At 48.8% G+C, this 18,072-nt stretch overlaps 1 protein-coding gene across 1 annotated transcript in view; it reads left to right on the forward strand.

Moving 5' to 3' along the window:
• LOC8035402 (myosin-9) overlaps positions 1-18,072 on the forward strand; it is a 57,095-nt gene that overhangs the window by 19,235 nt on the left and 19,788 nt on the right. Inside the window, exon 2 of the mRNA XM_029981539.3 lies at positions 16,805-17,102. Within this exon, the coding sequence (XP_029837399.1) occupies positions 16,805-17,102 (298 nt within the window). The remainder of the gene's footprint in view (positions 1-16,804; positions 17,103-18,072) is intronic.

An 18,072-nucleotide genomic window follows, 5' to 3' on the forward strand; every position in this document is an offset into this window, starting at 1 on the left:
CTTCGCCATCTGTCGTAGTTTTTAAATCTGTCAGGCCAATTGATTTCGCGAGAAACAAAAAACACCCTGCCGACACTCCGTTGGCTTGACTGACACATATTTCATACCTGCTCAAAAAAGGTTTTAAGGCATATTGAGTCTGTTCACTACCGTAGATTTTTGTTTCCTGAAGGGCTAGAATGTCTATAGTTTCGTCACTGAGTAGTCGTTGGAGTTGATACTGTTTTTTCCGGGAGTTAAACCCCCTGACATTCAAGGTGGCGCGATAGGTTCGAGCGTGGTGTTGTAAAGGGAGAATGTTCTCAAACTCACCCAAGATCACCATTTTTATAAAGCTGCCTATCACCCCGAAAAGGCTCGGCTCAGTGAATGTTACACACTGCGAGTCTTTACGTTTGCGGTCGTCCCGAAGGTCTCGAGGCTTGGTCCCGATTCACGACACGGCTTTTTTTGGGTCCCTGCACTTGCCACGATGGTTCACCACCAACCGTGCCATCGGGTGAGGTTTTGTGTAGCGTCTGGTCCCGTTGTCGCTTCCCGGTCTGGTTGACGTCGATGTTCATGGGTTCCACTTCAGTCTCACTGTCTAGGGTACCCTTATCTTTCTCAGCGTTCATCCCGACTTTCTCACCCGCGTCCAATGGTTTGGGGGACAAAGGAACCTTTTGTTCCTTGTTACCGGTCGCCTCTTTTGCTTGCTCTGGCTGACTGGGCTGAGAACTCTCCCCAGGGTTGTCCTGGTTCCCAATGGAGGCGTCACCGCCGCCGTCATTGGCGCTTGGGAGCGGAGGCCCGGCACCTCCCGTCGCAGCCTCTGCCTCCACTTCGTCCATCAGAAATTCGGTCGACTCTTCGTCTTTCCGCTGTTGAGCGATTGACGTGTAAGTACGGACGGAATCGCTGGCTTCGTGGCCGAACTGCTGGCACTCCTTACATCGGGGAACGCGGCAGTCCCTTCTGATGTGTCCTTTGCGTCGACACCTAAGGCATAGGGGGGCTCTACCAGGTATGAAGACGAGGACCTTGCAGCCGTCGACACGAATCTCATGCGGGAAGCCGTCCACAGTGACTCCTTCTTTGAGCGTCATTCGCACACTCCGCGTATTCGTTTCGACGTTCTCAAACCCCTTTTCGCGGAAGTGGTCCCTGCTGATGTCGGACGCTTTAGCAAAGCGCTCGAGTTCTTTACGCACTTGGCAGTTGGGGACGTCGTAGGGCACCCAATGCAGTTTAGCCTTGACTTCCGCGTTGGCAGGATCAAGCACGAGGCAACGCCCCCCTTTGATTTGCAGTTCTTTCGCTTCCACCAAACGCTGCTTTGCGGCGAGTGAGTGCAGACGTAGCATCCGAACGTGATTCATTTGGTGGGCGCCTGCCGACGCCAATTCTTGAAGGACATCCAGTCGTTCCAGCTCCTGTTTGAAGTCTTGAATTCGGTATGGGCGGTTGCGTACGTCGCAGTGCAGGAAAACTGCATTAGTCACGATGTATCCGGTAGGCAGGGGAGGCAAAATAATCTTGTAATCAGTTGGATCTTCAGAAACAGATATACCGCGGCCCGTATCGGCCGTTGCTGCCGCTCCAACGGAGCTCGTCATCCTGCGTCCGTCTCGGGCGAGGGCTGGAGGCAGAATGGCGACCACAGTGGAAGGCGCGAAACGCCGGCGCTGGCGGAGGTATATAAATATTTTGCCACCGCTTTCATCTCGAGTGGTTTTTCCCTTGTTTTGGCTCATTTTCACCCTTCCTGGCCGTCAGTCAATTGGACTCCAGTTGAAAGTCCCTGCAGTCAGTTTCTACGAGCGAAATTAGGCTTTTGTGCTTGAAGCGATACGGATTTCTCCACCATTAGGCAGGGACGAGGTACTTCCTTGTCCCCATGGAGCTGGTCACGTGACAGAAAAATCCCTCTTGGCCGCAGCCGCAGCCGCGGCCGCAAGATCAGCAATCCGGCCAGGCGTCTAAACCCGAGCGCAATTAAAGCCCCTCTATTACACTGTACCTCTATCCTGGGAAAAGTGGCACCGTTCATTGTTGTTGAAATGCTCGAGGCACGCGCCGCGCGCCACTTCTGGGAAGAACATGGCGTCTGAAAACTAGCCGAGTGCTCAGCTGTGCCGCCATGATCTTCCGAAGGGCTGCACGTAGCACGTGCCTCCTGCATTGACGCACTTTGCGCTACTTTTAAAACTTGAAGGGTCTTTAAGAAAATACGTTTCCAATTTACAATGTGCCCTTTATTTTCCGCCTCCTCCGCGGCTCCGCCAATGTTATCTTCGGCTCCGATGATGAGGCATCTTGTAATGCGGAAAGGGCGTACTACACTCAAGACAGCTCGGGACCTCGGAACCTTCGAAGGCCACAGCTGAGCACGCATAGAGCAGAAGTGCTAAATGTTCACTTGCTTCGCGCTTGAAATGTGAATTGGCTTCTGCGGCCAAAGCTCATTTTAAAGCGAGAAATACACACCATAGTGAATTTCGTCTTATGGGTGAAGTTAAAGCTAGAAGCGCGAGCCGAACGCGCTGGGTGTTCCTTCCTCGAATACCCGCTCGTGCAGGAATTGTTTCACGAAGCATGATTGCGCCTGTAGCTTCGGCTTCGCTCGCACATAAGATAAAACGATGTTAAGGGTGCTTTAATATGCAGGCGTCTGTTTCAGGCTGGGTTTTCTCTTTGTTATCTTTAAAGTGTGTTAGACAGAGTCTTCTGGATCGAGCTGAAGTTTGTCTCACCTTAGCAGTCACTATGGTTAGCCATGCATGGTAAGGGCGCGAGCTAATAGCTTTGGGTCGCTCCTCGGCTGCTGCACGAGCGCTCGTGCAGCGAGTGCCAGTCGAGGCGGCCAAGGCTACCCGCTCTCACTTGCACAGTCTTTGGAGTTAGTCCATGCAAAGATGACGCGAAGTATTGGCGACGTGCGCGACCGAAAGCTTCGCTGTGGTTGGCCTTCCACGATTGGCCGAACGCTGACTATGACGTCAGAAAAGGATTTATCATCGACGGAAATAAGAGGAATGAAAGAACTTTAATTTTGACGGTGTTGGCAGTGTCCTTTGAGAGCGCAATGATTTCAAGCTTCCACCATGCTATTTACAAACACCATGGAACTTGTTGTTTGCAAGCTAATGACGTCACAAGGGGGAACCGTAGGAGGGCGCCACTAAAGCATCTCGCCGCTAATAGCTTTGGCCGTGAAACGGTGGCATATTCGTGTCAGCTATATATTTGTATGTTTGTAAACAAGTTCATTACCGCCCACTATTGCCGAACCCTGCGCGCTTCCGGTTTTCATCTTCTTTTCATATTGTTTCGCGTCCTTTTGTTTCCTGTACAACTCGGAACGCACGCACGTTCATAGAAAGGTATAATCTGTAAGGCGAGCGCGCTTTGCATTGCATACGAACTAATAAACACATCACAAGAAAGCTTCTGGGCACGAAGCACTCTGGCGCTCTCCTAGTATCAACTCATGCCAAACGCGCGGGAAATAATCGGCATTAGGTGGTGCAGAAGGCACCAGGTGGCACCAAGGGTTGAACCATACCGAGAAGGCGAGCAGGAGAGGCCCCGCCTCCAGCTCGCACCTGTCACTCTCCGTGACAAGCGCGAGCTGAAGGAAACGCAGACGCTCGGTTTTTATCCTGCGTCCCATCCGATTGAGCGCGCGACGTTAAAACTACTCAGTTATTTTTGTTTATTGCACTTAGCCAAAATTGCATGTGGCGTTGCGAGCTTTAAACCTCGCCATGAGGCAGCTGGCAGAGGGCACGATCGCGCGCATACCATAACTGAGTGTGTAGGAAGCCAGGAGAGGTACACTCACGTAACGGTTAAGAGTTGAGCTTGTTGGTACATACTTGTAAATTTATCAGCTTGAACTTTAGAATTACACTAGATCACGAAGAAGGAAAGGACAGGATAGGACACACAGCTGACTACCAACGATGTTTTAGTGTAAACTTCTTCCTTGCGCGTTTGCTCCTTCATTTAGAGTCCCAACTATAGAGCACGATAAACCTATTATATAAATTATCCTATTCCACTAATAAAGATCACTGGCGATATTTGCACTTACACAAATTATACAAAGTATTTACACAGAATTCCCTAAAAATTATTGTTTTTTTTTTTTAAACTAACCCGCCACAAGCTCATGCTGTTGTTGTTTCGGCCGTGACATCTTGTAGGTATTGTCTTTCTTTTTTGTGAACTATGATCGATGGGGTGCTGACGTAATTTTTCGCGTGCTCCTCGATAGCGAGCACCTCGAGCACTTCGCATGCATGAGGATTGTTGTTTCTGGTAAGAATGGTGGTGCTGGTTAAAAGCTATACTGCACTGGGATGTCCTCCAGTGGGCTGTCAGATGTCCTGCCGCTGTTCCCTTTAGAGACGCTGCATGCTCGCGGGCTCTGTCGTTGGCACATCGACCCGTTTGGCCGATGTCGAATTTCCCGCAAGAAGGGGAATGTGGTACACCACTCCCTGTGGTGCATGGGAGATACTGCGTTCTGTGGGCCGAAGGACAAAGGACGAAGTTAACCGAAGACAAAGGAAAAATCCTGCAACACGGCCTGGAGTTCCTCTGCTTAAAACAAACAAACATTTTTTTTGATGCGTCAGCGAACTTCAGGAGGAGTTCAACAAAAGAAGAACAGAATTCTGAATGCCATACAGACCGTTGGAAAGTTACCCAGTCATAATCGGAAACATGCTTGTTAAATCTCTGACGGTCAACTATTTCAACCTGGCAGATTTGAGTATTGGGCTCAGCCCCCACTTCACCAGGAATTTCCAACTGACATGCTGTAAAGTAGTGGTCTGATAGTTTCTGGGTTATAATGGATGATTTGATTGTTGAGAAAGGTGCCCTTAGGTTAATGTGAATAATGGACGAGCTGACAAGTCTTGTGTTTAGATATTCTTCTCTTGTCGGGGCATGAATATAAGGTTCTACTCCGCAGTCGGCCAGTAGAGTGAGGTATTCACAAACTATAGATTTGGAAGGCTTTAAGAGGTCAATGTTAATGTCTCCTGTAAGACAGAGAGATGCAGTGAGTGGCAACGACTGCATACAGCAGCGGAGTTCGGAGAAAACATCAGGAATGCTATCAGAAGGGGGTCTATAAACTGCCAGTAGGTAGAGTTCATATGAAGAAGTAAAGACACGTAACGCCAATGGCTCACAAGAAAGGAATGAAACAGAAATTTCTGAATAAAAGAATGTGGATTTGAGAAAAACAAGGATACCACCGCTGTCCTTTTTATCGCGAGTACAAAAGAAACTTGAATCCGGGCAGATGAAACCGTCCAACGTCGTCGCTATGGATATTAATTTCCTCGAGAATGAGCATGACAAGCTATCGGAAGCACATAACTTATGGTTAATCTAAACTCATCCCAGTTCTTGAGCAAGCTACTTATATTGATATGGAATAAGGTAAAATATGTCCCTGGGTTCGCATCAAAGTGTTCAGCTCAAGACTTGAGGTCATTAAACTGAGAAAAATGAGCCATTAGGGTCTACCCTACACGTAAACTGAGAAAAATTATCCATTAGGGTCTACACTACATGCTTCAAATTAGCTACAATCATAATGGGAAGCAAAATTGAACCTTCGCATTTTTTTGCAAAAATGTGACCATGTCGAACCCACACAAACTTATAGCCCTTTTCTTTTCTTCTGGTTCTCGCCATCCAGAAGAGCTTTTTGTTGTTGTCGGTAAGATTGTCATTGAAATAGTTTTGAGGCTGTGGGTCTCCGCAAGGAAGGGAACTCAAGCGGCCATGTCTCATCATCCAGCGCTCTTTTACTGGAACCGATGAAAAACGAATCAGTGTGGAGGGCACGGCATCACGCCTAGCAGGCAGGCGATGTACTGTCTCGACATGAGCTGGTTGAAAGCCTTCAATGCTAAACTGCCCTGCAAGGTTAGTGACGATGCCTCTAAGATTCTCATGTGGTGAAAAGGGTGATGCCATGTCAGGCACGTAGCCAGGATTTTGTTCCGGGGGGAGCCTGCCCATGACAAAATGCTGTATGAGGGGGAGGGGGAGAGGAGGTCCCAGCAAAATGGAAGATTTCGGGGGGGGGGGGGGGGAGCTGGAGGGGGGGCCTGGGCCCCATGTCCCCCCCCCCCCCCCCCCCTGGCTACGTGCCTGTGCTGTGTATTTCTAGGTTGGACGTACCATTAGATTGATCGGCGTCGTTCTGAACCGCTCTCAGTTGCTGCATTTCAAGGCCTTGGTTTCTGTCTGAAGCTCTTTGGCAGCTTTTTCTTGGGCTTGCGTCGAATTCACTAGTGAATCGTACTGAGAAGAAACAAAGTTCAAGGACGCTTGCATCGTATTAATGGTGTTGCGCATAATATCGATTGTGAGTTTCAATGATAATAAATAGGGTACCGATTTTCGGGTGCATTTCTTGGAGATTATCCACGGCGTTTTTGAGAGAAAGCTGGTGATCAAGTTTCTGGTGCACCGTCGATAGCTGCTACAAGAAACCAGCAGGCTCCACTTGAGAGGACGGGAAGTCGGTGTTTAAGTTAGTTTGCTTGTCCTTCACGCCATGCGAGGCATCGCCACTTTTCAAGTTTGGCAGTGCTCATGCAGTCAAGTCTCGTTAATATGGACCCCCTTAATATGGATACCCCGCTATATGGACACCATTTTCGGTGACAAACTCGGGAAATTTACACATGCCCTTTTTTGTCTCGTTACTATGAACAACTGTATTACGGACGATTTTTGTGGGCGACGGAGGTGTCCATATTACCCAGACATCACTGTACCTTTAAACGTGGCGTCAGCAACTCCAGAGCACTTTTTACCTAAATGGTAGTGGCTAAAACAGTCATAGAACTTCATGTATCTTCCGTCGGTTCTCATAGGATCGGAACAAGCACCACAAATTGCAGGATTGGGCATGACTGCAAAACAACGACGACAAAGAAATGGAGGTGTCACGAGACGGTGCAACGGGCTCATCCGCAAAATTAAATGCACTTTGGCGGCTGAGGCACCGGCGTCTGTAGCAGCTGAGGACTCTCCACGGACAGTGCAGGAAGTGTTCTGGATGTCCGCGGGTTTCTTTTTCAAGCCGTCGAATGCAGATGGTCCGAATGAGACTCAACCACGGCGCTACAGCTTTAGTTGACAAGAGCTGAGTCAGACTTGGTTTGGTGGTGAGCCATGAGCAATGATGTTGCGCCCGGGCACACGGAAGTGGCCTTAAAAAGGCGAAAACGGCCGTTGAATCATCTTGGCGAGCATGGAGGCGAGCGAGGGATCACCATAGACCACTTTTTCGCCTTGCGTATATCGAAAGCGCGTTGAGCGACAGCGTAGGTAGAATGACGTCGAAAATGGTCTTAATTCGACGAAACCATTAAACGTTCCAAAAATGTCTCGCCACGGTAAAAAAACCAACATCCGAGCCCGGCGGCACATTTTTACGGCGCAGGCGATAGACCCCCTAGCAATGACGTTCACTCCGGATTGGCTGCTCGTCAACGCGCGGGAACTTAAATTTCGGGTTCGGACGGCGCGTGTATCACTAAAGAGAGCAGTTTTCTTAAAAGTAACGTGTGACTAACAGTGTCAAATGCTTTAGATAGGTCTAAGAACAGAGTTGAGGTGACAAGGTTATGATCGAAAGCAGAGTAAAGTTTGTCAGCGAAATCTCCAAGCAGTAGTTGAGTGCTTTCCCCATGCACAAAATCAAATTGTGTAGGTGACAGTACGTTGCATTTGCCTATAGAAGAAATAGGTCGATAATTTTCGATATTATATTTGGCACAGCCTTTGCATAAAGGACGCACTATTGACGTTTTGAGGTCCTCAGGTATGAATTTAGCTTCAATAAGGCTGTTCAACATAAAAAGAAGGACCGTTTTCAGACTGCCATAACTTCTGCGAAAGTCAGAGAGACTAATCATATTTATCCCGGGTGACTTGCTTGGCTTAAAACTGAATATTATCGAGAACATATCTCTTTCTTGGACTGGCAAAAGTAAGGCGGAAGAGGTGACGACATTATCAATATGAGTTGACGAATCTCTCGCTTGACCAGAAAAAGTTGCAAACAAGGCATGGAAATTATCCACAACAGGGCGTAAGTTGCTGCCAAAATTTTGCTTTAGGTTATCGTGAATACAATGATGAACGTTGGGACCACGAAACTCATTAACTAGAGACCAAGTTTTCCGTGCGTCCGAACGATATTCTGTCATGTTGTTTTTGAAAATAATTAGGCTTTGCCGATCGAATCATTCCGTTTAGTTTATTTCGGCAGGATTTTAAATCTGACTTCAATTGCACATTGCTGGGCGTGCGACGGCACCGTGACCATGAAAAATTTAATCTTTTATTGCTACCAGAATATTAGCATTTAACCATAAAAGATCCGGGTTACTCTTCTTTATGTACACTACTTTCTCACGGGCCTTCCCAACGCCGCTCTAGACTCTCCCATGCTAGCATCGGAGGTACGCCTGCAGCCCTACACAAAATACGTACCCAGTAGGCCCCAGGAAAGGACAAAATGAAAGACCAAACTCTTAGAAACCTGGACGATACTTCGAATCAGGCGTTGACCCAGCTCTTTAATGAGTATACTGGGAGGCGGGCGCTTTACCGCAGGAATGGAAGCAGGCCAATCTTTATTCCCAAACCAGGCAAACCCCTCGCACTAGCCAACCTGAGACCAATCTCCCTCACATCATGCGTGGGGAAGCTCTTCGAGCACGTTACCCTATCGCGAATGCAGAACTATCTGGAGGATTCCCGCTATACTCCCTATACCAGCGATAAGATTTCGCCCTAATCTTTCCGCGCAGGATCTCCTGCAACTAAATCACCAGATATATGGCCCAGAACAGACTAGAAGATACAGGGCCATAGTAGACCTAGGCCTCAAAAAGGCCTTTGATAACGTCTTCCACACAGCAATCATGCAGATGTTAAACGGAATCAGTTTAGTCACCAAAGCATACAATTACATACAAGCGTTCCTCACAGACAGAACAGCAACCGTTAACATAGGAGACACACAGTCACCCCACCGATAGCACTGGGAGGAAGGGGAACACCACAAGGCTCGGTACTATCCCCTTCCTCTTTAATCTCGCCCTCCTCACACTCTCAAACAAACTAGCCACCGTCCCGGGCCTATCCCAAAGCATTTGCGCGGACGAAATCACGCTTTGGGCAGATACGATGTCTGAGGAGGAGCTGGAGGGCATTTTCCAGCAAGGAATATATATAGTTAGTAGGATTGTGCGAATAGTGGTTCGAATCAAATAGTGCAGCGTCATCCCTAGCTTTGCGCTGCTGAAAGAACCGGCCATCTTGGAGTTCCCTTGCATTGTCAATACTATGAATGGCGCAGCGCTATTCAATTCGGACCACTAGTCGCACAACCCTAATAGCGGAGCGGTCAAAGAATTTGGCCTCTCGTGCTCCCCGGGAAAATCATAATACATAATCGTGCGACCCAGTGGACTTCGCAGGAAAACGACAAAACCCCCACCAGACAGGATAGAGCTCTCATTCGAAGGGGAAACTCTCTCAGCGAGAGATTACATCCGAATGTTAGGAATGATCTTGCAATCCAACGGTCACAACACCGAACAGATTAGAAAGTTAGAAGCAGCCACTCAGGAGACATCGCGTATCATACGCCGCATAGCCAACCGTCACTCTGGGGTGAAGGAAGCAGATCTGGTCCGGCTGATCCAAGCCTTCGTCGTTAACAGAGTGACGTATGCGGCTCCATACATGAGACCACTGGAACTTGAACGCGATAAACTCAATCGCATCATCAGGAGGGCCTACAAAACGGCGTTAAGCCTCGCTCCCCCCCCCCCCCCCCCCCCAAACGCCTCTATCGATAAGTTGCTAGCCCTAGGATTACAGAACAGGATAGAATTGATGATCGAGCGTCATCTGTTCTCGCAATACATACGTCTCACTATCACACATACAGATAGAGCCATTCTACAGAAACTAGGCTTTAACCACGAGAGCTCATCAAGCTCGAAACACACGCTTCCACATGCCATCAGGGCCCAATCTCCACATTCTTCCGCTTCCCAAAAACATGCATCCGGAACACCACCCAGACCGCAGGAAAGCTCGAAGCGCAGCACTCCACAAAAAGTACGGCCAGCTTGAGGGCGTCGTATACACGGACGCTGCAAACTATTCCCACCAAAAAGCCATGACCGTAGTCACCACCGACGGCCCTGGGGTTCCCCTTTTCGGGGGCTCGATCTCAACAACCTATTCAGAAATTACGGAAGAGGTCGCCAATGCCATAGCTCTCCTTGTCCCCAACACTCAAACAATCATATCGGACTCTAAGCGCGCAATTCTTAACTTCGCGAGAGGCAGGGTTTCCGAGGCTACCCTCCGAGTCTAACACGCACCTCCTAAATTCCTAACGACAAGGTCAGCCTAATCTGAGCCCCGGCTCATACCTCCCTCCCCGGAAACGAAGCCGCCCATAACACCGCCGAGAGCTAGGATACCGGGCACGGGGGGCAATGGCGGGAACAAGCAACGAGCCGATCAGAGGGACGCACTGAACTCGTACCATGAGATTACACGATCATACAGATTAGCATGCAGGAACCTTCCTGCGGGACACACATAGCTAACCAAGAATCAGGAATGAACCTAGCGACGACTCCAAATAAACACGTATCCAAATCCTGCCCTTTATTCGCACTGGTTGCAGGACCTGCACTCGGGAGTCTCCAAATTCTGTTCCTCCTACACTATCCCACATTATGTGGGAGTGTCCCAATTCTCCCCTTAAGGACAGGATTCCATTCGCATGCATTGATGCGGAGCAGAGGGACGTGCTGATGCACAGCTCGGAAGCGGACGTCCGGAAGGAAATCTGCGACTGGGCCGAGGAAGCCGCCGCGGTCTAGGGTTTGCTACCTTCCCCCTCTTCTGCTTCATCATAGAGGAGGACAGGGGGTGGTCCCTGGACAACACGTCTCTCCACGCATCGGCTTGACCGTACAAATCCAATAGATTGAATGAAGTTGTACCCTCCATTACTGTTCTACTTAAAAAATAGCTTATATTTTCATTACTTATTTGTACAGCGACAGCTGTTAGTGGCCCGTTCCCTGGTTTTTCGACGGCGTGAGCGCAAATGGAAGGTTTTTCCGCTAAATTTGGCGGGAAATTGAATGTCACGTGACCAGACGTCACGGGAGCTACAGGCAAATTCAAGTTCCCGCTAAATTTAGCGGAAAAATTTACGTCACGTGGCATATGCACCAATTCAGTTTCCTAGCTAAATTTGGCGGGAAAACACATCACGACCTCATAAAATAATTAAGGAGTTTTCGTAGATTGTTTTCGCCGTCCCGCAACGCTCTCCGCAACCCGCTACGATATCCGGAACTCCATATAGTCAACGCCATCGGCGCGCAGGCGCAGTAGCGGCTTCTTTGTCGCGGAGGGTTTAGCGGAAGGGGAAACGCGCTCTACGCAAACTCCTTAGTATAGACCAGTGTCCGCGCCAATTCGAGGGCGCCGCCATGGGTGGATGGATGAATGCGGCTGAGCCCTTTGGATCGGGCAGTAGCTTATGCCACCTAGCCATTTAGTTTTACTATTTAAGCTTAGAATATTTAAATGGGAAATCTATATTCACTCCGCAGTGCAAAGAAAGTGGGGCTGTAAAACCCCTTGCCATCAGTTAATAAGAAAATACCTAGTTTTCCCTCGCTTTCTGCCACCATTCAATTAATCTTTGCTTGGTAATCTTTACAGTCTTGAAATCCACTCTCCCTTCACTGTCTCTAAAACCCAATGACTTTATTGAATCCCTGTTGTCTTCGGTAGGCATAGGGTGAAGCCCTTTACAGTAGATTATCAAGTGCTCAGCCGTCTCGTCCTCCTCTCTACAAGCAGTGCACACTGTATCCATTTCCTGGTACCTCGCTCTGCATGTTCTGGTTCGCACAACACCTGTCCTCGCCTCAAACAACAATGAGCTTCCCCCAGAATTGTCATAAATGCTTTCTTTGGCAATAACTGTTTTGTTTAATCTATAGCTTTCCAGAGCCGTCTTTGTCTGCATTCCGTCTAGCCATCGATCTCTTTCTGTGGCCTTAACTTTCTTCTAAACTGAGACCTGCTCTTCCGTATCTCCACTATAGCCTAAAAACTTTCCTCTTAATTTCCTAGTGCGCTGTCTCCACTTTGTGTCTATGCTCCTCATGTACAAATAGCTGAAAGCCTTTCGTGCCCATTGGTCCCCATCCATTTGCCTCAACCGATCCTCAAATTCTATCTTGCTCACCGCTTCCCTGCTCTCAAAAGACGCCCATCCCATGTCTCCTTGTACTCCCTGGTTTGGCGTTTTGCAATGTGCCCCCAAAGCCAGTCTACCTACTCCGCGCTGTTTTATTTCTAGTCTCGCATGTACTTCGGATTTCATGCATAGCACTGCGTTTCCAAAAGTCAAGCCAGGGACCATGACCCCTTCCAAATCTCTCTCACCACCTCATACCTGTTGTAATTCCAAAGTGCTCTATTTTTCATTACAGCTGCATTTCTGTTGCCCTTACCTATTATATACTTTTCATGCTCACTGAGATATTCTGCACCGTCACATATCCATACTCCTAGATACTTGTATTTACTAGCTCTCTCAACTGTAATATTCTGTATTTTCAGCCTCTCAACTTCATTATTGTTAAAAATCATGACTGCTGATTTTTCACTACTGAATTCTAAACCTAATTCCTCTCCTTCCTTACCACAGATGCTCATTATCTACGCTCGCACCACCACGCGGAAAGAACCGGCAGGCAGGAAAGGGGGGGGGGGGGGGGGGGGGGGGGCTGCGTTGGCGGCGTTGCTTTGGGGAGCTGGATGCGCCAGGCTGTCCGAATGCACCGACACATCGTGAAGGAAGTTTTCACCAGAAGCCTCCACGGCCCGTTCTTCAACAGATAAGATGTCGTGAGCATTCGAGAACCCACCTCGATCAAGAAAACAAGGAAAAACCTTTCTTGTCTATAGATGTTCTCGTTGTCTGCTGACCCTTGACATCCGCGTTTCAGTCCGGGTTCATTGCGTAGTAATTATTTCGCTACCGCTTTCTTGTAGCTTTCAAATGCTTGATTGTTGGCTTCTTGTATACGACATTACATTCGTGGCACGTCTAAAACCGATTTTCGCGATCTCCTTGCCTTACTGCGGCAGCGCGGCTCTGCCGAGCCGAAATAAGTGAGAGGCGTTCACTTGATCGAACGACGTTTTAGCGGATGAAAACAAGACCACGACGTTTCATCGAATGACTAGCGAATGGCGGCGTTCATATTAGCGAATAGGTCTAGCTACATAGACAGCTCGGATTGGCTTTCTTTTGTTATGTGCCGCCTTGTCTGCCGCCGCGAAGCGGCGTAAACGAAGGCTCCGAGTATGTTAACATGCGTCCCCCCTCCCCCCCCCCCCCCCACACACACACACACACACACACACGCTGCGAGCGTCTGGGTTCGAAACTATTAATTGCCAGTTCTAAAGGATGGTACTTACTTGAAGTGGAAGCTGGAATTCTACGAGGTACCAGGAGACACTTACTATCGGGCAACGAAGCAGGGTGCCTATGGGGGCGGAGTCTAGGAACGCTACGGATTAATATTGTGACAGGCGATCAGTTATGATAACAGAAGAAACTTCGACTCGTTTGTTCAGAAGTTCGCGGTGATATTTTATTAGCTCTCGTTACAGCACACCAAAGATCTTAGGCAGTGAAATTCACATCACGCAGGCTCGTGCGTCTTAGTCAAATGAGCGCAGTCGACGACGAGGTGTAATGAGCTTCTAAGCTTCACAAGGAAAATGCCCGCGAGAGAGAGTTTTGCGGTAGTCCAAAACACCAATCCAGCAGACGCACGTACGTACGTTTACTCCGGACTCCAAGAACCCGACGGCGCAAGATCAAAGCGATCAAAGAGCACCGCCGCCATCGCCACCCGGTTTTCTCTGCACTTTGCGCGACAACGGCAATGCAACGGAGGGCACTCGCCTCGGCGTTAACAATCCGCGAAATACACTACTTTGCCACTCTTTAAGCCATTCCAAATGATAAATGAAAATACCTCGGCGTTGTAGAGCGTCTGACGACACAATGGTGCCGAGCGCCTGCTCGGCATCGTCGTTGCTCGTGAAGGCCTGTTTATTTGTAGTTGAGACGATAATTCCACATCTTTCGTGCCACTCGTGTAGCTTGCAATAACTTCGAAGGGCAGGGGAATCTTTTCACGAGGACGTTGAAGACACGCAACACCGGAGCCACCAAAGCAATCGCACAAACCGTCGCCATGTTTGCTTCTTCGTCACTCGCGGCACGGTCAACTCGTCGCGAGATGTTTTCTGGCTCGGCTAGATGGAAACCAACAGCGGCAAAGTGGCGTAATGGACAAACGGCTCTCACATTACGGGCACTATACTCACATACCGCGGTAAACAGGACCGATGCCGGCGAAACGGCAGTCGGCACACCAGCGAAGAAGCCCGCGGCGGGAAGCAGCCGACGCAGGCCGACGCAGCCACCCCTCCCCGTGAGCGTCTGGGTTCGAGATTATTGGTCGCTTTTGCTCCTTGCGGTCGAGGCTAAAAAGAGCACTTCCGGACACTGGTCTATATAAGGAGTTTTCGTAGATCGTCTTGGCAGTCCCGCAACGCTTTCCGCAACCCGCTACGAACTCTACAGCCAAGGCCATCGGGGCGCAGGCGCAGTAGCGGCTTCTTCGTTGCGGGGGGCTTAGCGGAGGGGGAAGCGCGGTCTACGACAACTCCCTGATATTTCATCACCAACGTATCGACGCTAAATCAGCACAACGTCAATCCAATATCAGATCACCGTATGACGCACGATCGGCGCAATGTCAATCGATCGTCATCGTTGTATATCGTCGAATAAGTAGCACAGGTGCCGCTGTCTAAACGCATTACGTCGTGTGATCGTCGTGCAATTTTTTCCCCTGACTTTGACGCTTTTCTGTTTTATGATACTATTTTTCAAAACTCCCTTATTTACCACTGCTACTTAGGTTCAGTCTTCCAAGTTCTTGCTGGCTTCGACGAACCTGCCTCGTGTCGTTCTGAATACACCCTGTGTAAAAAAAAAAAAAAAAAAAAGATTATTATTATTATCATTATTATTATTATTAGTAGTAGTAGTAGTATTAGTAATAGTAGTAGTAGTAGTAATAGTATCAGTATTAGTATAAGTATTGTTGAAATATAATGAGGCGATTTCAAATGTTTGTGGCTTTCCGTGCCAGTGCTGCACCAGGATGTCGGCTTTGGGTCTCGTGTTCTATGCAAATAGACCCCTTTCGAAAGTCACGTGCCGATTATTAGAAGGCCGGAACCACTGCACAATGGCGGAGCAACCGCATCGAGAAACGTTCAAGTCATTCCATAAGATAGCTAACGTCGGAGCGCAGCTAATACTACGAGCCGACGAGCCAATCAAAAAGCGTCAAAAGTGCAACGTCACTGCGCTGATCACCTTTTTCTGTGGGTGTGTTTTTTCCAGTGTGTCGTGACGTTGAAATTTTAGTCGGCCATTGTGCAGGAGTTTCACAGCTGCCAAAAGAGGGCAGTATTTCGAAAAGGGTCGCCAAGTGTTCAGATTAGGGCCCAGACAAGATATCTTGGGATCGACGAGAGAACACACTGGCGACCTGGCGACATCTATCGTGTGGAACACTTGACATTTCCATATATTTCCTATTTTTAACTCAATATTATTTCTTTCTTCGCTCGAAAAGTTTTTGACAATGTTATCAAAAACCGTCTCTCATAAATGACACATGCATTTGATCTCGGAAATACTGCAAAACCTTCGCTCTAGTGAAATGCAGTTCCAGGTGCACCCCATAGATGGTGCCAATGTCTTCTGTTATATAAAGCCCCTATACACAGTAAAGTAGCGACATCCTTTGAAGAAAGCCGCCTGCTATCTTGGAGCGATCCAGGCGGCGCTACCGTCGACGCGCAAGCGCGAAAGAACAAAATAGAACAATAAAAGTGAGCATGAGGGACTAGGAGGGAGAAGGAATGCCTATGCTGTCGGAGTGCAGTGTATCCTATGAGCTCATATCGCCAATCAAATAACGCCGACTGTGCAACGTCTCGGCTTTCATTGTCTTTCTTTGAACACATTCTTCGCGGCTGGTAGACCGTGACAGTGCGCTTTTAGCCTGTGTGTATGTATTTGCATGTCTTTCAGCCTTTGACTTCGCGCTGACTCAAGTATAAAAAGGCCGTCTGCTATCTTGGAGCGATGCAGGCGGCGCTACCGTCGACACGTGGGTGTAAAAGAGCAAAATATAAAGATAAAATGTGTACGCGTCAGAGGAGGAGGGAGAAGATGTCGCTACCTTTCTTATTCCACAAGCCCTTGAGGCTTTCACCGGCTCGCTATTGAACTTTCAGAAATGTATTTTCTTCAAATAAAACTGTGTTCTATGTTCTATGTTCTAACAACTGCGTTGAAAGATGTTTTCGAACGGCGCCTTTGCCTATGGGGCAAAGGCGCCCATAGGCCGGTGGCGCCTTTGCCGGCGGCGGTGGCGGCCACCGGCACCGGTTGCCGGGAAAAAAAGGGGCGGGGGATCTCCCTCTTTATCGAATGAAAAGGAGAAATTGATGGATAAATTTCTCCTGTCTGGTTGCTCGTCGGCCTTTAAGGATGAATGGAGCACAGACGGTGCAATGATGCCACGGTCACCCACACCTTGGACGTTTTGTGCAGTGAACGGGAGCTTCTCGGAGTGAAGTGTGGCGTGCAAGCCGTCCGCGCCAAGATCTGCCGTCCGCCGGAGCGCCAGCGGCGTTTTGCGGCGGAGGAAGCGGAGACGGCGTCCAAGCTGCAGGAGGAGCGGCGGCGTCTGGAGACCACGGTGAAGACGTTGCACCAGAAGAGGCAGCTGGCCGAGAGGCAGCGGAAGGCGTTGGCCCAGCTCAAGGGCTCACTGTGCTCCAAGTTCGACGCTGGACAGCGGCTGGAGTCGCTGTTGCAGGACAAGGAGGAAGTGTCGGCGCTCAGGTCTGTCCTGCGCTCTCAGTCCAGTCTTGTCTTGTTGGCAGCTGTTGCGTATTTTTTTTTTCTTTTTGTAGTCGTCTGTTGTATTGTGCTTGGTGTCTTAATAGCACTAAGCACGAAGTCCGCGTGCAGCCGACAATACATCCGACGGAGCCAAGCAAGCGGTGCCAAAAGTGCTTCGTCATGGTGTTCGTCACCTTTGTACGTTCGCTATCGCCCACATACCAATCTCGCACAATTATTGCGCCGCAATCCTGCGCTTGTGTCTGTGCGCGATTGGTTTAGCTGGTTATAGCAAACCCACGAAGAGAACGAGCGCTGTGACTTTTGGCGGTGCTCCACGGATTGTAGCGCCGACCGCGGTCATACTTCAAGTGAAACGGAGTATAGGCAACCAGCTTGTGGAAGGTTTGCTATGACTTGTAAAACCTTTGGAAATCAAAGATTTCGAGCTTGCGGTTACGTTACAGGGATTAAAGAAAAGCAACAAAAAAGACGAAGATAGGATAAAACATCTTTTGGAAAGATGCTTTTCCTGTCTTCGTTCTATATGTTGCTTTCCTTTTACCCCTGTATGTTTGGGAACTTTCGGAGCGTGACCAAAAAGTGATCGTCTATATTTTTATCATTATTTATTTTCAACCTTTTCGAGAATAACTAGTGTTGCTGTCGTTTTAATTGCAATTTTTCATTGAATAAAACCAATTTTTTTCTTAGGGTGGAGTGGGGGAGAGAAGCAGAATTTTAGAGGCAGAAAAATGCTTTGTGTTCTCTACTTTGTAGCACTAGAAGAAAACTGGGGTGAGGAGTGTGCGTGCGCAGCTTTTACCAGAGTTCAAGGTGTGCAAGCGCACATGCTCCCATACCCCTGACCGCATTGCCACAGAAAGCTGTCGCCACTTATGCACCTTGCAAGTGGGATCCCGGCTTAACATCGAAGCGCGCGTCGAGGTGAGGCGGATCGACTCTCCAGCCAG

The sequence above is a fragment of the Ixodes scapularis genome, unplaced genomic scaffold (assembly GCF_016920785.2).
Source record: "Ixodes scapularis isolate PalLabHiFi unplaced genomic scaffold, ASM1692078v2 PGA_scaffold9__187_contigs__length_104089568, whole genome shotgun sequence".
Taxonomy (NCBI): domain Eukaryota; kingdom Metazoa; phylum Arthropoda; class Arachnida; order Ixodida; family Ixodidae; genus Ixodes; species Ixodes scapularis.